At 39.5% G+C, this 24,970-nt stretch overlaps 1 protein-coding gene across 35 annotated transcripts in view; it reads left to right on the top strand.

The window, feature by feature from the left end:
* The window catches only part of EPB41L2 (erythrocyte membrane protein band 4.1 like 2), a 235,323-nt gene that overhangs the window by 195,050 nt on the left and 15,303 nt on the right, over positions 1–24,970 (top strand). For 12 of the 35 annotated variants that reach the window (XM_021937862.2, XM_021937865.2, XM_021937867.2 and 9 more), the window contains 6 exons: positions 1,779–1,832; positions 2,034–2,597; positions 4,586–4,708; positions 6,511–6,609; positions 8,414–8,494; positions 13,548–13,660. In XM_021937862.2, coding sequence (XP_021793554.1) covers positions 1,779–1,832; positions 2,034–2,597; positions 4,586–4,708; positions 6,511–6,609; positions 8,414–8,494; positions 13,548–13,655 — 1,029 coding nt within the window. In that variant the 3' untranslated portion in view covers positions 13,656–13,660. Of the gene's footprint in view, positions 1–1,778; positions 1,833–2,033; positions 2,598–4,585; positions 4,709–6,510; positions 6,610–8,413; positions 8,495–13,547; positions 13,661–20,148; positions 20,308–24,970 lie in introns of those variants that run through there. The other 23 variants (XM_021937876.2, XM_021937873.2, XM_021937878.2 and 20 more) reach the window with 9 other exon arrangements.

A 24,970-nucleotide genomic window follows, 5' to 3' on the forward strand; every position in this document is an offset into this window, starting at 1 on the left:
AAAAAATCTGCCTAAATTCAGAGAATAATTTAAATCATTAAGTTCCAGAGTCTGAGCTGTTAAGCAGAGGGAAACCCTCAACCAGATAGAAGCCAAGTATGCTTTGCAGAGTTGACATTTTCAAAACCCCAAATTTCAGGCATCCTCTGATGGTGTGTTATTTTAAAAATTCTGTTTATATGGAAAAATCTGACTCCCACGCACCATGAGATAATTGTTTTTGAATGACCCTAAGGAATTCCCTGAACTTGGGCAGAACCTATCCAGCCCATTGAGGTTAAGATATAACAGTAATAGGAATTCACTGACCTGTAATAATAATGAAATGTGTGTTTCAGAAATGTTCTGGTCACTGGATATCTTTATTATATGTAGTCACGGTTAAACGTTACCTGTTTATCAAAATAGATTGAGAGTTTTTTTAGTTTAATATCTAAAAACCTCTTGAGTTTTCAATAAAACTGGAACGATAACTGTCTTCTGTTAGTAATGTGATTTACATGGTATTAATTTGGATCAATGAAAGCATGCCCTTACCATGTGTTTAAGAATAATAGGGCAAGTCCAAGAGAGTTTGTGAGTAGATGTTGACAGTGCTGCAGAGACGTGTGTGTGTGATGTTAGGATCTTCAGCTCATGGTGTCCATGTGTCTGGGACAGATGAACACAGCCCTGCTATCTATTATAGGCTCCAGTCCAGTTAGTACCTTGGCAACTTCACAACAATATCCAGAGGGCTCAGTGGTGCAGCGCCCTTCTCCATCCAGAATGGAGTCACTTTCATGAATAAACAGGGCTCCGGGCTCTAGCTGAATTATTTTTAAGTTAGATCATAGGCAATAGGACCACCTAGAAGTCAAAAAGTTGGCCATGCTTGAGTTGTATCATTGTAAAGCAAACTTTTTGTGTGAGAAAAATGTGAAGCTTTAAAAACTCCTCTGTACAAAAAGGTTTCCACTCTAGTTAATAATACCATAACATAGTAATTTGTTACTAATGTATTCAGTCAACAGATATTTATTGAACATTTAGGTACTATATTACTCAACTGGGGTAAATTAATTTACTCCCAAGAAGTAGATGTCTGTGGGGATAGGAGTGAACATGTCAAATAATAAACTTGACTCATTTTAGATTTCAAAGATGCTAGTAGAGGAGCTAAATTGTAAGAAAAAACGCTTGGAGCCACCATTGACATCCACCCTATTGTATAATGTAGCCTTTGCTGACCTATGATACGAATTGGAATGTTAATAACCATTTCTGAAATGAACATTTTCACATTAATAGCCTTCTGAGGCCAACTATAATTTTGCCAATTAAAACTTTTTTTTTTTTTAAAGAAAGCCAGCAAAAAATAAAAGTGCCATCTCCTTGGTGCTATGTTCATTTAAGAATCAGGGTTCCAGACTAGACTTTACAGTCTGATTAAAACCAAAACTGTTGACTATGTTTTAAAAGTTACATTTTTTTCTTTAAAATGATGAGTCAGCTTTGGTATAATTCAATTTTTGTAAACTGTTTTAACTACATAGGTAGAGCTTATAGGTATATGTACAATAAAAGCATTTTACTTCTTTGGGAGGATGCTGGCTGTTTTTGTGTCTTTTTGTAAGCCCTTTGGCATTTGTCTTGATTGTCCTCTATGTGACCTTGAGCAGGTTTCTGTAGATGTTGATTCTTGCTGTTTTGTCTTTGCAGTGTCAGATGTTTGTTTCAGTGGTTGTTGAGGTAAAACTGTATTGATTTTGTGTCCTCGGTTGCTTTTTGTTCCGCAGACACGTGCTCCTGAGTCAGAAGGGCCTTGCACTGGAGCCAGGGATGCTGTTAAGGTTCTCCCCTTTTTCCATGTTAACACCATCGCCTCACGTTTCTCATTGCCCTCACGTTTGCCCCGCTTCCCTTTCAGTCAGCTATCATAATCATCTTTGTTTTTCTCCATGACATGAATCTGCCATCGGTTAATTTGGGTTTCCGTTGTTTTTATTTATTCATGTATTTTTGTTTTCCCTCGTCCATCTTTTTTTGTACAGAGTTCACATGAGACTCTGAATATAGTGGAGGAGAAGAAGCGGGCAGAGGTTGGGAAAGACGAAAGAGTAATCACAGAAGAAATGAATGGTAAAGAGATATCACCTGGGAGTGGTCCTGGGGAGATTCGTAAGGTGGAGCCTGTGACACAAAAAGACTCCACCTCCCTGTCTTCTGAGAGCAGCAGCAGCAGCAGTGAGAGTGAGGAGGAAGACGTGGGAGAGTACCGTCCCCACCACCGAGTGACCGAGGGCACCATCAGGGAGGAACAGGAGTATGAAGAAGAGGTGGAGGAAGAACCCCGCCCAGCAGCCAAGGTAGTAGAGAGGGAGGAAGCAGTGCCCGAAGCCAGCCCAGTCACACAAGCAGGTGCCAGTGTAATCACAGTAGAAACAGTGATCCAGGAAAATGTAGGTGCCCAAAAGATACCTGGAGAGAAGAGTGTACACGAAGGCGCTCTTAAGCAAGACATGGGAGAAGAAGCAGAGGAAGAGCCACAGAAAGTTAACGGAGAGGTGTCCCATGTTGACATTGATGTTTTGCCACAAATTATTTGTTGTTCAGAGGTAAATGGGAGTTCCAGGTGGGAGCCAAACTCTAGAGCTGCTTCTCAGGTGGGGAACTCCTGCCTTTCTTCTCCTGTCCTCCCAGTTCTTCAGCTTTTTTCAACAAGAATCTCATTTTTCTCTCTCACGGGAGGAAGGGGGAAAGCACTGCTTTGTGGATTTTCTGCCAGATCAGTTCATGGGTTCCAGCTTCTCTGCTGCCACTGGACACCTGTAGGGTAAACTTTCCTACAAGCACCACATCAATTTTTCCTTCCCTTTTCACATTTAAATTTTTCTTTGCATGTTTTGGGTGTTTCCAACTGTTTTGTCTTTAGTTGCACTGCTTCCTCACACTAAATGCCTTTTTTCCCCCTTTTGGTTTAATTAGAAAAATGTATATGTAATCTTGAAAAAAAAATGTTCAGTGCTGAGTGCGTGTGCCCCTGATGTCATGATTGGGTTTGACTTCTTGGCTCATTCTTTTACTCTTCAACTTCAGAGTTTTAGAAATGACAGCAGGCTCTGATTACCGTGATTCTCTGAATGCAGTATCCAGCAGTGATGAGAATGTTATTTCTTGAATGCCACTGTGATTTCTATTGTGGGATTCCAGGGGTTGTGTGGTTTTGTTAAGAGCCTTTCTTTCCTTCCAGGCAGCAGAGGCTAGGCTATTTGATAGGAGGATATCCTCTCTTCTCATTCTGTCCTAATGCCAATTCTGGAATATTTGCCAGATGATTATATGTTTTGTGGATTATCTATACATTAGATATGAATCTTTTTCTTTTCTCTTCAAAGAAGAGAACTTTTCAGACTTTTCTTAGATTAAGCCTTGGTCACTAGGTGCAGTGTCTCTCATTTGGGAGTTAGGCTGAGGGAGGGTTTATTTCCTTGGCAATATTTCTTGATTTTAATATTAAATGCCCACAGTACAGAGATTTACTTTGTTCTCTTCGATGGGATGGAAAATGTTGAAGTGACTTTGTCTTAAAATAACCAAGTGGATTTTAACCATGTTACTTTTAAACTTCTGTTTCACTTTAGAGAAGATTTTTCAAGAGTCTTTGAACACTTTGAACTATTCCGTATTTAACATATTGTTACTCCTCTTGAAATAATTATGCCTGTTGAGAATGTTCTCTCAAAGAAAGTACTGCAGTATTTTGGTAGTAATATAGTCTGGTGTTGCATTAATATTAAACATGCATACCCGGCAGGCTACAACGTTAATAAGCCGTCGAATATTTCCTTTAATGTTTTAAATTGTTCGAAGCATTGGTGTAACATTGATGGAGTAATTTTAGATAGAGCATTGTAACTTAGGTAATACAGAGGAAACACTGCAAGTTTTAGACAAGTATAATTGAAAACAGTAATACTTGAAGACATCCTTTCTGAAAATGGTGTGTCTGTTAACAATAAGGCAGAAAAGGCATTGTGGGCAGAAGAACAAATCTTAGCCTACCTAGCTGGCATGCCAGTTAAAAGCAGTGAGCCTTCACACAAACTATGCGGTCCTTTAAACTATGATAAAAATAGAGACAGGTCACTTCACATAGTTCATTCTATTTTCTTTTCAATTTATTATTACTGGCCCAAAGCCAAGGAGAGAGAGAGAGAACGTGTGTGTGTGTGTGTGTGTGTGTGTGTGTGTGTGTGTGACTATACACTAGGCTTGACATATAAGTAGTTTGGGACCATCTTAAAGAGTAACATAGTAAAGGAAGCCGTCATGTCAACTTATTTTTCATGTATGTGTATATACACATACACACATTCATATGTATGTACATATCTGTGTACACATGTATGTATGTGTACATATGATATATTTGAAGGAAAATGTTTCTTTTATTTCTTTTGTTTGTTTTAGATTGTTTGTTTTTACTCTTTTGTGCATGAGTGTGTGTTTGGATATGTTTCTTACAATTATTTGTGAAGGTTCCATTAAACACTTTTACTTTATTACCTCTAGAATTTATTTTTCCCTTCCTTTTCCACCTCAGCCACCAGTGGTAAAAACAGAGATGGTAACAATTTCTGATGCCTCACAAAGGACAGAAATCTCCACCAAGGAAGTCCCCATTGTCCAAACTGAGACCAAAACCATCACATATGAGTCTCCACAGGTACAAAAGCTCTAGACTTGGACTGTTCAAGCTCTTTTTTCACTTAGTGTGGCTGTGTTTTCATTCTTTCTTCTCTTAGTTTACATGTTTCTGGCTTTGATGTAGCTTTTTGGATCTCTACTTTATAACTGTGCTTCAACAACATAATTTGCTGTGTTTCTCTCTTAGAGTGAGACAAAGAGCTGCAATTAAATTGGTAACCCAGTAATTATAGGGGAACTGTATATATCATTATTTAGGACAGACAGTGTCAATCTTGTTCATATTATTGAAAGCCATTTCCAGGTTGACATATCCAAGAATGTTTGTGCACACTTAGGAAACAAATTGTCTTGCAAAGTTTAGCTGATATAATTCATCAATTAATAATTGGATCTAATTGTGGATGTGATTTAGGCTTCTTTCCCTCTGTAACTCCATGAAGATCAACGCAATCAACTCATTCTTGCTTGTAATAACACACACACACACACACACACCTGTGCTTCTCTTTCATGTGGAATTATTTTCTAAAGACCCTATGTAGTCATTCATATGTGAATGATGATACCATGTGTCTAAATAATTATCAGATCTGTGTGTTTGATGTTAGGTTTTCACACGTTGGTTCTATAAAGTTTTAGAATAAGCATTAAGATGTTTAAGCTTCAGAATAACAAAAAAAAAAAAAGAGAAAGCATCATTTCAAAATAGAATATAAAATAAACATTTTCTCCACTGAGAAGATGAACCTTCTGTGGTAGAATTGTATCATGGTGGAGGATGTCAGGTTCTTGACCTCTCAGAGTATTTTTTAAAAGGTTTAATGCATGCATGTGTGAATCTTGTCTGAAAATTATTTTGGGTATGGCATCCCTGTGTGTGCACTGATCCCACATAAGCACAACAGGTTTCTTATGAACGGCTGCGGCGGGGGAGCAATAGTCATGTGTCTGTATTGTGGTAAGTTGCCAGAATGAAGAAATACAGGTGCATGACCCAAGTTTGAAAGAAGTTTCCTCTTACAGTCAGAAAGGCTCTGGACCGTCCAGTTATTTCCTTGTGTCAGTGACAGGAAACAGAAGGCAAATATGTTTCGTGATCTTAACATAAACTATTAGGCTATTAATTTGCTTCATTGTTTCCCCTTGGAAACTCTAGAATCTTCTGCATCTTTCAATATCAAAGCAAACAAGTTAAAATCTATTTTAACATATGTATGGGATTTATATATATGTAGAGAGCACATGTGTATGTGTAATATTGAAATATTTGCCTATATATATGCTCACAACATACAAACTATTACAGGAACAATGTAGTTGATAAAAACAATCTGCTAGAGGTAAGCAGATAACCAAATCATGCAGGTTCAGTCTGTCCTAGTCAGGTTCTGTTGCTTGGTAATCTGATAAAATGTTTATCTATTTTTACCCACCTGTGCTTAAAAAACAACAAACTCAGTGCTTCTGGTCACTGTGGAAACTTCTCTGCCTGGCTCTCTAGTTTCATTTTCTAGCTTCTGCAAATGTCCTTCAGATAAATTCTGTCATAATTCCCTTGTAGCTTTCAGTCCCACCTCCTATGTCCATTCTCCTCTCTTTTCTCCACTCACACAGTTGAGTTTACTTCTCCATGTGCACCTAGTCTTTTGCCTCTACTTGGTTTTAAATACCAACTGCTCTCGTGGACGGTAAATTACCACTGCAAACACGCAAACCACATAGATTTTAAAAGATGCATATTCGATGGGGTGGGGGTCTTCTCTGACAACATAATGGAAGTTAAGCATTACTTTGTATTTTTCCCCCAACTATCCAAAGATTGATGGCGGGGCTGGTGGTGATTCGGGCACGTTACTGACTGCACAAACCATCACATCTGAGTCGGTGTCAACAACGACAACCACACACATCACTAAGGTAAAACAATGCAGGGGATCATATGGAGAGGATGGTACATTACAGACAGAATCTTTTCTGAATTGTTTCTCTGTTCCTATACACACTTCCAAGTAAGATACAGACAGTGCCAGTGGAATAAAAATGCCTTGGTTTAAAGTATCCAAGAAATTGAGCTCCGTTGACAAATGCATTCAAACCAAATTGCAATTTTGTAAAGTACAAGGGGGTAAAAATATGTTATGAATAACTGTATGTAAGATAGCTACAAAAGCATAAATAATTTAATAAAATTTATAATTTATAAAAGCAAACTTGTGCTTCTACTTTTATTAAACCAGCCTTCCTGACTAGCGAGTGAATGAAGGCCATCATTCAGAATTTTCAGCAAGTTGTTCAGATAATGTTGAATTTCCCTCATTTAAGATTGCTAGTATGCTGATTTGGGGCATTCCCCCTCCCTCCCTGCATAATTCTCTAAATGTTTAGCACTGGGTGACCAGTGTTCCCTGGATCAGCAGCATCAGCTTCATCCGGGGCATTGTTAGAAGTGTAAATAGCATGGCCCCTCTCCAGTCCTGCTGAAACCTTGGAAGTGTCTTAAGAAGCTTCCAGGTGATTCCGATGCATGCTGAAGTCATCAGATTGCTAACTCCAGCCTTGTTTTCCATTATTTCCTTCTGCTTCAGTTTTTTACTTTGGATAAATGTCTAAAGGTCTTAAAGGTATCCTTTGTGCCCTTCCCAACCCATGTTTCCACGACAATTTAAAAAACAGCAAAAGTAATTTGTAAATTTTAAAATGCCACATAAATGCAAGGTACCGTTGGTGCTCACTTTAAAGCATATCCAGTTATTAAGCCTAGTGATAAGCCTTGTTTCTTACAGTAAAATGCCGTCATTTGTGACTGAGAGTATACATTTATCACAGTTTTAAAGGTTGGATGTGTGCTTTCCCAGGACAGTGTGGTATTTGCTTATTGACTATTTAGAAGGTCACAGCCAGATGATCTCCTCAGCCTCATCCAGTGTGCCTCAGGCACTCTCAGCTTGCAGGGAGCCCATAACACTGTGAGGCAGTTCCCCCAGGAGCTCCCTTCTCCAGCCTGGTCCTCAGCCTTTGTCCAGCCATGTGCCATGTCCACGTGCACGACTACTTATGCAGGGTGTCATCAAATCAAACATTCAACAAAAATCTCACCCATATCTTAAACCAAAGCAAATCCTTTTTAAAATTATTGCACCAAATGAAAAGAACAAAATCAGCAACTGAATTTGTATGCTCAGAATCCGTCAGTCAAAACCATCACATCATACGGAAGTCTTCTGTGATGGGGAAAAAAATATATATCACCTCAAACAATTTATCAAACCGAAAACAGATACCTAAATTCTTACAATTTCTTGTAATTCTGCAGATAACTGATTTCTCCCTACTCTCGTTTTTAAAAATTGGCCAGCTAGGAATAAAGAAACTGGAGAAATTATAACAGAATGCCCTAAAGGAGCTACTTGGATTAAATAGTATCTGTCCTATTTTAAGTGAGATTAAGATGGGACAGGTGCCATCTTCAATATTGGTAAATTAGTTTTAAGGTTGCTCTCAGTTGAGGGATACTTGTGGATGCTATAACTTTAGTAATAGGATTCTCTGTTGAGCTTAAAAATAAAGCACAGAGTGTTTCTAGAATATCAGTCTTCCGCTGCTTGGTGTGTGTGTGGCCTTACAATGATCAACAGGTCTAGGTGGACTCCATTTCTGTTTGCTCTGTGTAAACGTGCTTTAGTGATTGCTGTTTTTTCTTCTTCTCATTTATGACCTTTAGACTGTAAAAGGTGGAATTTCTGAAACAAGAATTGAGAAACGCATTGTGATCACAGGAGATGCAGATATTGATCATGACCAGGTAAATAATTTAAGTTATAGTTCTGGAAATGACCATGTTTGTTTTCTAAGTTTCACATGTGTCATCATGTCGCATACCTGTGTCAGCCTCTTCTCCCAGTACCTGGTAGATGAAGTCCACCTCCTAAGCAGGACGTAAAGACACAGCCTGGACGCAAGCTTTCCTACACAGATTTCTCTTTATTTCCCACTGGCTTTACGTGCACTTTTGGGTCGAAGTAATCTGGAGGATTTCTGGAAAACATTAGATTCATGTGAGCCTGGTTTAAAGGCAAGTGATCAAATATTTTAAAATGAATGGCAGTTCAATGCACTGGCTTCCAAAAAATGAAGAAAGCCACTAAGCTTGACCTATGCCTACTTTTAGGAACTTTTCAAGTATGTTTATGGCATTAGAAAAGTTAAGCTATTTACTTCCAGGTATTTTCTTCTATTGCAATTATTGGAGGAGGGGAGGTAATATAAGGTTTCTTACAAGGTGAAAATTCACATTGAATCTGAAAATTTTTTAAAGGAATCATGCCTCCATTCTAATGTTAAATTTGGCGGCATGCGTGGCTTTGAGCAGGTGATGAATGGAACTGCTGGGGACTTTGAGAGCAGTTTTAATTTTAGACTGCAGTCCCAAGTGATGCTGAGAATTTTTTAAAAAGTGATTTTAACTCAGCTTTAAAGGAGACCAAGCTGTTTTCCTTTTATAACAACTTGAAGAAAAGGAAAAGAAATATTCAGTTGACATCTCAGCTGGGGAGTAGGAGCTAACGATAGTTACACAGCTTTGGACACAATACTGAGCTCAGGAAAGAACATTTTAGAGAACAGAATTCCTCACTTGAGAAAGGCTGCCTATATGTGATCAGAGATAAATGGATTTTTTCATGCCTAAGAAGAAAATTACTCCCAATTTTTTTGACTTTGTAAGCATGATTTGACTTACATATTCGTAATGTGCTGTTAAATTTTTCTTAAGAGTTATTAGAGGTTAAAAGGTTGCCTTGACTCTGGATTTTGGCATAGGACTGGAGATTCCTAGAGAGTATTAGTACACTTGTCTGCTTACCGTGGGAAAATGAGTGACTTATGTGGAATCAAGCCTCCAGTTTTCCAGAGGGGGTTTATTCTACTGTCCACTGGAGCAGTCTTGAGTTTCGCCTGACCTGAAATTGGAGCAAACCTGCTGCTTTCTCTCTGGGACTTTTCTCAGTAAGCACTCATTGAATTCCTAGAATATGTGAGGCACAAGCCCACGTACTTTGGCATGGTGGAAAGTGCAAACTAGGGTCTTCTCCCAGCCGTTGTTTCTTCTACCCCCTCTCCCCACTGAACCTAGGCCCTTTACACACTTTAAAATGCCACCTTTCCAGTACTTAGGTTTTACTTATGTGTATTATTTTGCCTTTTATAACAAAAGGCAAAATAATTTTGTTATAAAAGGCAAAAGAATATTTTGGCCTGTTTTATCAAAAAATTCAAATCTACATAGTATTGCTTCTGAAAGACATATATTAAAAACACAATCTGAAATACAAGTGCCAAAATAACACGTACACCTAACTCTTTAAAAACCATGATGACTCTGCAGCCTTAATTGCTGTTGCTACAAGGACGGGAATCTCCTTTTTTGTATATGATGTCATGTTTCAGCCCTTTCTAAAACTGAGGTCAGATATCCAAATGAAGAGAACAGAAATTTCGCCTTTTTATGTCTGTGAGATACCATAAACTTTTTTTATTATTATTATTTTTTTTGGAGATGGAGTCTCCCTCTGGTGCCTAGGCTGGAGTGCAATGGCACGATCTCAGCTCACTGCAGCCTCTGCCTCCTGGGTTCAAGTGATTGTCCTGCCTCAACCTCCTGAGTAACTGAGACTATAGGCACGCACCACCACGCCTGGCTAATTTTTGTATTTTTAGTGGAGATGAGGTTTCACCATGTTGGCCAGGCTGGTCTTGAACTCCTGACCTCAGGCGATCCACCCACCTCGGCCTCCCAAAGTGCTGGGATTACAGGTGTGAGCTACCACATCTGGCCAACATTTTTGAGTAAATGTGATTGTGGCTTTCGGTATGCTTGTCACCAGAAGCTGTTGTGGGTTTACTTTCTCCTTAGAGTCTGTAATGAGATGACAGAGCTACTTAAAATTAAATGATGAAATCACTTTCCTGTCAAAATCCGATGTTGATCATATAGGGACCTTCATAACATTGACTTTTTTTTCAGTTCCTTGCCTACATTAAAAGGAATCTTAAGGCCAGGCGCAGTGGCTCACACCTGTAATCTCAGCACTTTGGGAGGCCGAGGCGGGCAGATCACGAGGTCAGGAGATGGAGACCATCCTGGCTAACACAGTGAAACCCCGTCTCTACTAAAAATACAAAAAAATTAGCCAGGCTTGGTGGTGGGTGCCTGTAGTCCCGGCTACTCGGGAGGCTGAGGCAGGAGGATGGCGGGAACCCGGGAGGCAGAGCTTGCAGTGAGCTGAGATCGCACCACTGCACTCCAGCCTGGGTGACAGACCGAGACTCTGTCTTAAAAAAAAAAAAGGAATCTTAAAATGGAAGGACACTTTCACTGGGCCAGACAGAAAACAAGAAATCTTTTTTGTGTTGGCAAATCAAAGAGGCATGCTTTTATAGAAACTTGCTTTGCAGATTCTTCACCCTGTGCTGGTCATGACACTTTAGCTCCATACCAGGGAGGGGTAAGCTACACTGCAGTTGCTCTTCAGAGTGTGTTTCTTTCTAAGAAGTAATTTCTCAATTTGGCAATAAGATGTGATGTTTTCTCGTAATCCTTATTATTGCCATAATGACATTTTACAGTATTTAATTTTGTGTGCCGATATTATGGAATGAAAGGAGTTTTAACAACGTGATTTTGATTGTGTTTCAAGATGACTGTAGCAGTTTTTGCTTTTCCCAACCTTTTTGTGAATTAAGAGGGTGTTTCATATATGTTGCCTTCCCTTGGGCATCATCTACATTTTCTCTTTAACAATTGCCCTGGTTTATTGTAGGCAGATCTTGGTAGACCAGATACTCAAAAGTGTTTAACCATTTGTCTGTAGCTACACTTGGCTTCCATCAGAGCTTGTCCTTGTCTTTGACTTTTCCCGGTGTGCACTGCACAAACCAATATGTAGTAAATGGCTTGGATCATTCCAATCTCCTTCTCTCTGAAGACACACACACACACACACACACACACACACAAAATGTAGAACTACACCCCTGTGCTTCCTCTCCCTTCCCTTTTCCCATTCCAGTCAACAACGCTGAAAAGCTTCTCTGCCCTTCCCTGGAACTAGATACCTGCTCCTGCTCCCGCTCCACGCTAGCCCTCCAGCCATTCACTCTCCCCCCTTGACAAACACTTCTGCTACTGCTCAGATTGGAGGCTGGTTCCGTGTCTCATTTCTCTCTCGTCACAACACAGGTAGTTCACAAACGTTTCTTCCCTGGTGGAAATTTAAGCACCCTCAAGTGTCTTCCAAGTTTCTGTGCAAAAGTTTTGTGGTATAAAAATGATGTGTTTTTTTTTTTTTGCTGATAGCTTTACTTTTTTTTTTTTTTTTCAATGAAACGAGGCTTAGGGTTTCTGCTTGGTGTCCTTACAGCTGACAGAAACTATCATGCAAACAAGAAATTCAGTTGTCCCCTTAGGCAGGTGACAGCAAAAGAAAAATTGCACAGCTTTTTTTCAAATGCGGTTTCCTTATGAGATATGGTATTCTCTGTCCTAGTAAAATTTTCTCTTTGTTTTAGCATTCTTTCCTAGACTTTTCTTTTTTTGAGACAAAGTCTTACTCTGTTGCCCAGGCAGGAGTGCAGTGGCGCAATCTTGGCTCACTGCAGCCTCCACCTCCCGATTCAGGCAATTCTCCTGCTTCAGCCACCCAAGCTGGGATTACAGGCGTGTGCCAGCCAAGCCTGGTGTTTTTAGCAGAAACTGGGTTTCACCATGTTGGCCAGGCTGGTTTCGAACTTCTGGCCTCAAGTGATCCGCCCACCTCGGCGTCCCAAAGTGCTGGGATTACAGGCCTGAGCCACCGCACCTGGCCTTTAGAATTCTTTCCTAGACTTTGAGGGTTGTTCTCTGGTGTTTTGTTTTCTCACCCATGCTTTTAAAAACAAAATGAGTAATAATTAAGAAAGGCATTTACCTCCTCTGAAAAATAGGATCTTTCCATTGTGCCGCAATACTTTTATAGTTTACTTTCTGATAAAACGCAGAGAAACTTTGCTTTCTTACCACGTGGTCCAAGGAAGGAACCACGAACCACTGGAGTCAGTCCTCTGCATCCTCCCTGCTCCTGTCCTACTGCTCACAGGCTGGATGGCCTTGAGAAACCCATTAATCTTTGTGCCTGCAGTTTTGTCAACTATCAAATAGGGACCTGTATTTTATAACCTGATTAGTCAGTCTCTGTTCTTTAGCTTTACTAATTGGATGTTGTTGCTACTGCTCTTTAGTTCTGTGTCTTAGAGGTTTATAGACATCTTTCCTGCAGTCTTTTAGTTCAGCAAACATTTTAGTTCAAACAGTTACCGAGAGCCTAAGAGGATAAAGATGAGGAAGGCCTGGTCCTATGCCTTGCAGTTTCAGGCAATTGGGTGATAGCTAGTATCACCTGAATGTCTAGATCAGGCACTATGCTTTACAGCATTACTTCAGTTCACACAGAAAACCTTAAAATGATCGTTACAACTCAGCATTGGTCTCGGGTTACATACAGGTAAGAACACTAAACTCCAAAGAACTGTTTTCTGCAAATCTCACAGTGAGTATAGTAAGCCTGGGATTCAAAGCCAACATGTTTCCTCCACGTGTCATTATTTGAAAGTGGACTGGAGAATGGGGAGATTTAGGAAATGAGAAGTAGTCTATAAAATGACAGTGAGCCCATTTCAAAAATTCCTGCTTCCTCAAATAAAGAAGTGAGTGCCTCTTGGCTTGAGGTTGGGTCCGAGGTGATCAGTGTGCGTATGTTTTGCCATCGTGAGGTGGAGGCTGTTCCCCAGCTCACATCCGTTCTCTGTCCTGACCCTGGCAGGCACTGGCTCAGGCGATCAGGGAAGCCAGAGAGCAGCACCCTGACATGTCGGTCACAAGAGTGGTGGTACACAAAGAAACAGAGTTGGCGGAGGAAGGGGAAGATTAAGTAAGGTAAGAGAGCCCTCATTGTCTGTGGCCTTTCTAGTGACTGCTTTATACTCCTGAACTTGTGAAAGGATGTGAAATGAAAGTTCGTATTAGTGTCTCCTTCGTATAGTACATTTGACCTTCTAGACTGTTATCCCCAAGTGTATCAGCTCAAGTGCATACAGTCTCTGCATGTGATGTCAATAACTCTGATTTATTGAGGGGCTGCTAATGATTGACATTCATATATTGCTTTACTAGCTATCAAGCACATTAGTATAAGTTACATTAATTAATGTTCACAGTGACCCTTTCAGAAAGATGCTATTACCCTTCTTTGGATGAGAGATTTTTATTGTAGGAGGGATAAGAGGGAGATGAGTTAATTCCACCCATCTCTACTGAAAATACAAAAATTAGATGGGCGTGTTGGTGCACGCCTGTAATCCCATACTTGGGAGGCAGGAGAGTCATTTCAACCTGGGAGGCGGAAGTTGCAGTGAGCCAACATTGCACCACTGAACTCTAGCCTGGGCAACAGAAGTGAGACTCCATCTCAAAAAAAAAGAAAAAAGGATACATCTGAGAATGAACCAGATGAACCAGAAAGGAAAAGATTTATTTGACTATGTAAAAATGGAAATAAATACTTCAGTTAAGCAAATAGAAACAAAACCAAAGGATAAATAAATGATTAAGTTTAATGTGTTTGGCAGAGAAAGGAATAGTATCCTGAATATATTAAGAACTCTACTGTGTCATTAAGAAAATTTAAACACTTTTGTAGAAAAATGGGCAGAGAATTAAATGAGTAAACCATGTGCAAAGTAAAAGAATAAACAAAAAATATCCAGCTTCACTATTACTTAAATCAATACAAATTAAAAATTTAGTGGACAAGTTTTCACCTATAAATTTGGCAAAACTTATGTTTTTAATAGTATTGGGAAGGCTGTAGGAAATATATACTGCTGTATAAATTAGTAATATTTTATGGAGGACAATTTGATGCAAAATAATCTACATTAAACATGTCTACCATTAAACTACTTATAAGAATTTATCTTAAATAATCAGAAATATATACAAATATTCACCTGCAAGGGTATTTATCACATTTTAATACTTACATTTGTATAAATGTAAATTTGGTAGTATTAGTAAAAGGGGAAAGATTTACACACTCTGAAGAGAAACCAGAGTATTATGTTTGCTAGTATTAGCAAAAAAAAAAATTGAAATAATCTAAATGGTCAAGAGTAGGGGCTTAGTTGATACATTATTCTGTTTCCATGTGATAACTAACTCTTAATGAAATGGGTGTTTATAATTATCTACTAGGGCTTTAAGAAGCAGGTCTTATCACACAATAACACATAGTAAGATTACTTTCTGTTGTTAAAATAATCTGTATGTTGAACAGTCAATAGATAGGTAACCCACAGGAATGCCTGGGTCACAGGATATTTTCTGCCTTGGGTGGCACGGCCACCTGCTGTTGCATCCACTAGGAGGTGAGGATTCCTACCATTTTACAGCTGTCTCTCTGACTTTTTAATTTTTGCTAGTTTGGTGAATATGTACTTATGTGTAGCTGTGATTATAATTCCCATTTTCTTCATTAATGTCTTTTCATATGGTTATTAGCCATTCATGTTTTCTCTTCTATGAAAATATAGATGGCCAAAAAATTCAAAACCTTAAATGCTTGTTCACCTCTCTTGCCTGCTTTTGCTTTCATTCTTTCTTTCATTGTTAATTGATTATTGATACATTCTACATACTGATCCTTTGTCAATTTTATATGTTGCAAATATCTTCATGCTTTTGGTTTGTCTTTCGTTATTAAAATAGTTGAATATGGTTAATATTATTGAATTTATCAAGCTTTTCCTTTATGACATGTTCTTTCCATACCCTTAGGTGATAAAGATATTTTTTATGTAGAAATTTTAACATTGTTTTTCATATGTTCTTAATCCATCTGAAATCATTTTTTCTAAATGATGAGAAACAGTAGTCTGTTTCCTACATAAGTAGCCAGCATTCCAGCACTGTAATGAAGAGCCTATCTTTCCCCCTCTCATCTCCAGCGTCCTGTATCAAATTTCTTATGTGTGTGGGTGTTTCTGACACTATTATTATTGGTCTATGTGTGTATCCCTGCTCCAGTGCCAGAATTACTATAGCTTTATAATGGGTCTTGATATATGGTATGTGTGTCTCTATCCCCCTGCACCCCCTCCCGCCACCACCAATAGCATTGTTTTTCTTCATTCTTGGCTCTTCCTGTTACATACAAATTTTAGAATCAGATTGCTGGGTTCTAAGATTAAATCCTGCAGTACTTCAATTGGCCTTGTATCTACTCTGTACTTCAATATGGGGAGAATTACATCTTTTTAATATTGCCTTCTTTTCCTTGAACATAAGGTGTCTCTATTTGTATATATATTCTTTAATGTCTTTCATTAAAATTATATAGTTTTTTAATCAAATGAGGTCTTACAAATCTTTTCTAGCTGTTGCTAGCACAGAGAGATACAGTTGACTTTTCCATATTAATCTAATGTCTAGCAACCTGCCTCTTCATATCTTAGATTCTAGTTTAAACACAGTATATATAATAGGCCATAAGCAGAAATCATTAACAATTTTAGTAAAAATAAAACATCCAGTGGCCTGAGTAAATGTGCTGTGCTATATGTGGATATTGATCTTTTTTATCTTTGAGATGTATTTCCCTAATGGTTTTATTTATTTTTATTTTTTTGAGATGAAGTCTCCCTCTGTCACCCAGGCTGGAGTGCAGTGGCACGATCTTGGCTCACTTCAACCTCCATCTCCCAGGTTCAAGGAATTCTCCCTGCCTCAGCCTCCCAAGTAGCTTGGATTACAGGTGCCCGCCACCACACCCGGCTAATTTTTGTATTTTTTAGTAGAGATGGGGTTTCACCATGTTGGCCAGGCTGATCTCGAACTCCTGACTTCAAGTGATCTGCTCCCCTTGGAGTGCTGGGTTTACAAGCATGAACCACCGTGCCCGACCCCCTAATGGTGTTTTTTTTATTATTTATTTATTATTATTATTATTTTCGAGACAGTCTCCCTCTGTCGCCCAGGCTGGAGTGCAGTGGCGTGATCTCGACCCACTGCAACCTCCACCTCCCAGGTTCAAGCAGTTCTCCTGCTTCAGCCTCCTGAGTAGCTGGGACTACAGGTGCCCACCACCACACCTAGCTCCTAATGCTTTTAAATAGGGAAGGCTGAAAGCATTCTTACTTAGGAGTCAGAAGACTGAAGGCTACATTTTCATCTTGCCAGATATCAAACTATATTGACATTAGGCAAGTCAGTGCTATGATCTGCCTTTCCTAACTCATAGGACTTATTCTAAGGATATAATAGGATAATAAATGAGAAAAGTGACTGTTTTAAAAACATAAGGTAATAGCACTGGGTATTTTTGCCTCTGAGTTTTATCAATCAGACACTTCTTAATCAGGAATACTGGGCAAAAATTGGTGACACTCTAAGCATTACCAGCAACTCTACCTTCACTTGTGGCATTTTAATAAGTTTTTAAATGAGTTCATTACATCACTTATTCCTAGCACTTTATATTCATTTTTACAATGGACACACAGACACACACACAGCTTTTGAAGTTTGCCCATCTCAGAGGCTAACTTTTGTGAGAAGCCTTGTTAAACAGATTTAGGAAGTTAAAGTATAAACTTACATATAAGGTGAATAAACTAAATACATTTGGAAAGATTCATTCATGCATTCAAAAAATATTTAATGAGTGCCCAAATGTGGTAGGGTAAGGCTGGATAATGATTCCATGGTAGACAAAGCAAACATGGCCCCCCCTCCTTGGCGGAGACGATATGCTCCAGGAAGGTAGGTGTTAATATTAACAAATGAACAAAATGTAAATGTGATCAGCCCTCTGAAGGAAATAAAATGCTATGAGAGAACAAAATAGGAGACTTGAACTATTATAAATTTAACCAATTACTTGAGAAACAAAGTTTGAGTTTAAATCTGAAGGACGACTAAGAATGACCTCAGTGTCTCAAAGTCATTTTGGCATCTCCACCCGCAACTGGCTGCAGCTCGCTCTTAAAAAATTTCCTTTGCTGGTGACTGTCAGATCTGGGAAGAGTGTGTTTTCACTGCTTCAGCTACTGTCTGGCTGCCCTGCCAGGATCCCACAGAGGCAGCAGGTGGGCCGAGGCAAAGAGCAGGATCAGGACAATATCTGAATGTCAAAAAAGAGGGGGAACTGTCTGCAATGTATCTGCTCCATCTCCCTTTTTCAGGCACATAAAGCTCTCCTCCTGACCTGGTCTCGCCCTTCGGAGTAGCTCTGAGCTTTTGATCAAGTGTTGAAAGTAGGGGGAGGGGACAGCAAACAGAAAGATGGTAAAAGAACAACCTGCAGAGGACGAACCTCCCAAGTCCACCTTTCTCAGCAGGTGGCGCCCAGCTGTGAGGCAGAGAGGAGCTAAATGCAAACTCCGTTAAAAAGAAAACACACTTCAGATGAGGACTTCACTAAATCTTTGTAACTTTTTAATGTCCTTTCAAGGACTACTCTCTCCTGCCAGCTTAGCCCAAATGCATACTTATGAGCCCTCACACGGATGGAAAATATTGCTGACCTTATCACCACTGCAATGGTATTCCCAAACAGTCCTGATCAAGAGGAAGAAGGGTTCCAAGCTTGGTAGTGTGATCTGTGTGGTCTCAGAAAGAATTAGCCACAGGAGAGGGAGCTCTCCCAACCCAGACTTCAAAGGAGCCTCTCTGACTCTTAGAGTAATAATTAATGTAAGGTAAAAAAGTGAATGAAGCCTCCTGTTCATCCAAAAACAGTGAGCACCTGAAGGATGAAATGACAGAGGAGTGGCTGCTCATCCTTTCGGTCATCCGTTCATTTATTTGTTCATTGCATAAATATGTACGGAATGCCCACTGGGTATCCTCTGCTGTTTTCCCATGGAAATATCAAATCTGCACTTCAGACAATAAATCAGTGGTAGCAGAAGAATTTCAAGTTTTGTGACATATTCTGAACCTCATGTGATGGGAGCAAGAAGGAGAGACCTCTAAATCAGAATAGGGCATCAGAGATGTTTCACTTAAGCTTTGTGCTGAGTAGGAGTTAGCTCTATGAAAAAGGAGTAAAGGGGGCCATTTCAGGCAGGATTGGGAGCACTGAACCTGACACTCCAAGAACAGTGCAAAGTCAGATGTAGCTGGATTGTGGGATACTTGCAGGAGAGTGATGAAGATGTGGGAGGAAGGAGGCAGAAGCCCAGTGTTAAGGAGTCTTCTAAGAAGCTGAGGAGGCTAAACTATCCTGAAAGTGATGGAGTTGCTCCTCCTGTGTTTGAGAGACGGTAAGGAGGTAGCTTGCCTTCTTTGTGACTTGTTGACGGTCAGCATGAGGCTATGGAAATTAGTGCATTGGGAAGATGGGAGCAGAGGAGAATCACACATCATATTTAGGTTTTTGGCTTGGGCAGGGAGTTGATGTTGGCACCTGTAATTTGAATCATGCAATACATGAGTTTTGTCTTTTGCATGTCATGGCCATATTATTATGGCTGGTTTTCTTTGCTTGGCTACCGTGAAGCAAAGGTGTGTTTTTTGTTCTGCAGTACTGCCAGAGAGACCAACTGTCATGGGAATTCTGGAGGAAACTTAGAAGTGAATCTGTAAGGCCCCATCTTATAACATGACATGATTAATTGGAAGTTTCCTGGATCATCTGCATGTTAAGAGGGAGCATAGGATAGCAGACTTGCTGGGTTCAAATCTAATTCCTAGTTGTTTGACCTTGGCTGGTCTCATCCCTTTGTCCCAGAGCTGTCATCTGTAAACTGGGGATGATAATAGAAGCAGAAGGGCTTGTTTCCAAGGCAGGTTGTTAAGAATTTTTTATAACTTACAAGGTCGGCCATGAATGAACCCTTTTCGCTCTTAAGAGTCCAATAAAAATGAAAATTTTCTATCCCAGAGATAATGAGTTTGAGATACATGTGAAATGCAGAAATGGCACATTCAGAAGCACAAGAGCTTTGAGAGTGCAACAGGCTTCTGAGCAGGAGAGAGATTTGTGAGTCCCCTGAATGCATTGTGTACTGATGAAGCCTGTGTTTTGAGCTGTATTATCCAGGGCTAGCTCAGAGTTGAGGTCTGTGGAACAGAGGCCATAAAGGAGGAGGAGCCAGGAGGCAGAAAGGAAACAGGGAAATGGGGGAGGTGACACAAGTTGCAAGGCAAGATAACTTCAAGAAGGAGAGAGTAACCAAGTATTAAATATGTCAGAAAAACCAAATGAGCATGTTTTTGGGAACTGGTGAACAGAGGTCAGCCTGGAGGCTTTGTCAGAGCTGTTTCAGTGTGGTAGTAGGGAGAGAACTCTGTAACAGGTTGAAAACACATGAAAACATATTAAGTTGAAAACCCAGTAACAGGACCTTTTGCTCTTCCATCAGCTCTGCCTGCCTTCATCTGAGAAGATGGAGAACATTAGATGTCATGGAGCCATTGGAGCCAGTGCTGTGATTATTAAAAACAGGGTCAATTCACCATTCCCTGGAACCTCTTAGACCCTGCATCCCCCCTTTAACCTGCAATGAATACTTCTAAATTAATCGTGTTGTTTTTTCCACTGTTGTGGGTACATGAATGCCAATTTCTAAACAAAACAATCTTGTGTTTGTTTCAAAGTCGGGGTGATATGCAGGGTTTCAAAACATGAACTCATAAGCCAAACAGGAAATTAACATTAGCTGCCTAGCTGACTTGATGAGAGAAAAGAACCCTGTTGGCTGAACTGAGCTCTAGCTAATCATGAGCCACTCATTTACATGTGGGCTCTGATGAGTGTCACCCCTGACCTTCAAAGAGAACAAACCTATTGACTTTCAGATAACTATTTCAGTTCTGCAGGCATATCAAGTGTGTTGCATTTTTATTTTATTCTGTTAGCCTAGTTGTGCTCATCTCATACCTAAAATTAGCATCTTATTACTGCTTCATTTTCAATATAGATTAATCACACCTCAAATGAGGACTGACTTCTTCTGCATAGAAATAAAAAGCCAGTTTTGGTTTAGTGAGTTTTAGGCATAGCCAGTTTTCACTCTGAAATGCTGTGGAATGTTCTCATTTAACATTGCTAAATCTACCAGGTGTTATCAATGAGTCAGTTATAATCTATTTGAACTCCCCCCACACAAGAGGTGCTGGGTGCCACTGCTCTAATGTGTACGTTAAGACCAGGCAATAGTCACTAATTCCCCAAGGCTTGCTCTTGGACATAACCATTACTGACTATTATTTTTTTAAATGAAACTATCTTTATTGTTTTTTCTGGTAATAAAAGAGAGGTTATAACTTTTTTAAAGGGAGAGACAGTAGAAAATGTAAGTGATCCATAAGTCCCATGCTCCCAGAGATAATTTCTTTCCAGTGTGTATGTGTGTGCTTATCAATATACACACATATAGACATTCACATCCACACAGCCCCCTCTTTCTATGTAGGCTGATATTGTGATTCTTGGTTTTTCCTCCACTTAATAGTACATTATAGTTGTTGGTCCTTGTCGTTACCTCATCATTTTTCAGCAGCTGTTGAATGGATGAGTGATGGTTTACTTAACCCTTATTAATGGACATTTAAATTACCCCTCAGTTTTCACAATTATTACACAGCTTCAAAGATTATACTTGTTTGTACATTTTTGTATGTTGATCTCATTGTTTCTCCAGGGCAAATATGTTAAAAGTGGAGTTGGTGTGCCACGAAGATTGTTTTTTGTTTTTGTTTTTTTGAGATAGAGTTTCACTCTTGTCGCCCAGACTGGAGTGCAGTGGCACGATCTTGGTTCACTGTAACTTCCCCCTCCCAGGTTCAAGCGATTCTCTTACCTCAGCCTCCTGAGTAGCTGGGATTACAGGCGTGTGCTACCACGCCCAGCTAAGTTTTATATTTTTAGTAGAGACGGGGTTTCCCTATGTTGGCCAGGCAGGTCTCGAACTCCTGACTCACCTCAGGTGATCCACCCACCTTGGCCTCCCAAAGTGCTGGGATTACAAGCATAAGCCACCACTGCTGGCCCACCAAGGGTTTTTGACATATTACCAAATTGTCTTCCTTAGTGGTTCTGCAAACATAGGCTGCCACTAGCAGTTTGTGAGCATATGTTTCCCCACTGCCTTGGCAACAACTAAACATTATTAAACATTAAAAAAAAAAAAAGCTTTGCTAGTCTGATCAGGAAAGAGCATTTTTTTCTCCCTTGTTTAAACTGTGAGGAAAGAACCTTCTTCGATTGTATTTTTTCAGTGGTAGTGAAGTTGGAGTACGTGCATGCATATGCTACACACAGGCACGGACACACACACATAATTTGCATTTCTTTTGGTTGCCAGTTTGTGTCCTTTGTCCTTTTCCCTATTCAGTTGTCTGTTTTTTTCTCTTATAGAGATTAGTTGAATGGATGCCTGATGGTTTACTCAAATAATCCCTACTAATGGGCATTTAAATTATCCCTAGTTTTCACAGTTATCACACAGCCTAGTAATTTGAAAAGATGAGTAACTATGCTACATTTCCCCCTCAATTTAAAAAATTATTATTAAGGATTAAAAATGGCACCAAAAGTGGGGAGAGGGGTAAGGCAGAACTGACCGCTTAGAGACAAGCAAGCCATATCCACAGTTTCGTTTTTTGTTTTGGCCTAAATGGTGTATCTTAGAATTTGAATCAATTATTAATGCTTAAAAATTAGAAGATACTCAGCAATTTTAGAAAAATCCGAAGCCCTGATGACATTGAGCCTGCTCTCCCTGTGGTTACACTGCTGGCGCTTCATAGGCGTGGCCAGCGTCAGTCTGGGAGGAGCTCTCTAAGTCACCACAGTGCTACTGCCTGTCATATCCTGTCTTTATATTGAGGCCCTTGCGGCCCAGTCTCCTTATGCATATATATTACCCATCTGGCCTCTGACTGTGTTGGGGTGGTGGTTATGACTTTGTTACCCTGTCCTAGGCTGTGTTTAAGAGTCTGGAAATGTAAAGAATATTTAATGTTAAACTGCCTGTAGAGCATCTTCGTGTCTCTCCTTCAACCTTTTTTAATAAGGAAATAGGATCTTAGACATTAACGTAACTGCCACAGGTCACCTGTGCTAAGTATAGGTTCATTTATCTCAAGGCTTTTCTGTTAGATATCCCAGGTAACAATTGTTTAAACATGTAAATTTTGTGGGTGGCATCAGAAGGGAGTTTTGCTATGGCAACTAATTAACAAGTTTATGTATCTGTGTGTTGTTGTAAAGATACTCCTGTCCTTATGAGGATTACAGTCCAAGGACATATCGATGCTTTCGTGCATCAAAATAGTTGAGTTAGCATTAGGGCACATGTGAGTCTGGACCTGCTCTGTCCGGTATGGTAGCCAATACCCACTTGTGGCTATTGAGCACTTGAAATGTGGCTTAGTTCAAATTGAGATGTGTTGTAAGTATGATAGTTACTGGATTTCAGACATGAGAAAAAAGTAAATTATTTCTATTTTTAAGTGAATTATTGAAATAATTTGGATATATTGGGTTTAATAACTACATTAAAATTAAATATACATGTTCCTTTTTATTTTTTGAAATGTGCTTCTAGAAAGTTTACATTCATTGCTTACAGTATATTTCTCTTGGACAGTGCTGATCTGTGGAGGGTAAGAGGGGTGAAGTGAGAGGAAAACCTTAAACTAACATGGCACGATGCAGTTTAGATTGTGTGTGTGTGTGTGTGTGTGTGTGTGTGTGTGTGTGTGTATGAGTGACAGAGAGAGAGAGAGAGAGAGAGAGAGAGAGAGACAGAGAGAGAGAGACTGTTAGGGAGCAGGGAATAGTGTTTAAAGATATCTTTATTTAACTTTGAGGAAAAGGATTTTTTTCCCATGCTCCCTCAGATAAAAAGTGAGAAAGTTGGGTCTGTAAATTTCTTTTGATTCCCACTAACCTTCCTTTTTCTAAAAGATGAAAGCTTGTTAGTATTTTTAAGCTCTTATTTGATGCTACAGAGAAATGTTTTCTCATTGCTACCCAACTTATGAACCTAAGGGTGACAAAAGCTCAGCTCTAATAGAGTATACTGAGTGGAGCCTGACCATAGTTCATTTGTTTTTTAAAAGAAGCTTTAAGATTTTATAGAATGCTTTTATATCAAATTCCCAAAAGATTTGACCTAGCAGAGTGAACCAGAAGACCTTAACAGCTTTAGGGCCAGCTCTGCTACTCTTAGAAACTTGTGTTAGGGCTTCAGTGATTTGAGGAAACCAGTTTTTTAAAGAAGTAAGAGTCCTCGTGGGATATCATAGATACGGTTAATCAACAAAGAGAACAGAAAAAAGAACCTGATGTTTTTCCACTTAAACAAGAAAATTGGCAGATGAGAGTAATGGTAAACATGGAAATTAGTAAAGACATAATGCAATTCTGTTGTTTTTTCTTCCCCCGTTTCCTCAAGCTCTTATTCTTTAGTCTTATGTTACAAATTAGTCCCTGGTACTTTCACTTCTGGATTCATTAATCTATATTATGAGTCCGTTATGTTCGAGGGACTATTATAGTTGTGTGTGAGAGAGGAACGCATAGGAACATGCATAATGTTCAGGGCACAAAAATAGTATGTTTGAAGAGAAGCCTAGATAAAGGGCTGTGAAAGTGGACAGGAGAAATGCTTCTGACGGGCCAACCAAGACAAAGCTCTCCAGAAAGGTTACAGGAAAGCTCCTCTGTGCAAAGCCCCAAGGGCAGTCTGGATGGTTGGAGATTGGGGAGGGAGGAAAGAGCACGTGGGAAAACAATGGGAAGGATGTTAGGAAAAGCAAACCTCCATTGGTTATGTGTAGAGTTCTCAGCACAGCTGGAAATATTTGTTCAAGGCAAATTGCAGACAGTCTTACATGTCATGTCCTTTAGTAATATGAATTTATCAGTAGTGTGTATGATTGACTGAAAAGCTACTAGATTAGATGAAGTAACCTGTAAAGACACCAAGATACTGGTTCAGACAGTTAGTAGTGGGGAGACTGAACTGGACATCTCTAAGAGTAAGATTGAATTTAACTTGGAAAAAAACCAGGAATAAAATATCATATAGGAACATCATAGGAACATCTATAAAAATTAAATCCAGTATTTTTTCCCTTTTCAGTCAGATAGAGCTCAGCATCTGTATTACTCTTTGAAGTAAAGTTATTTTAGCACATAGGCCTTTGAGAGTAATACAGTTCATTCAGAGGACA

This window comes from Papio anubis, chromosome 6 (genome assembly GCF_008728515.1).
Source record: "Papio anubis isolate 15944 chromosome 6, Panubis1.0, whole genome shotgun sequence".
Taxonomy (NCBI): Eukaryota; Metazoa; Chordata; class Mammalia; order Primates; family Cercopithecidae; genus Papio; species Papio anubis.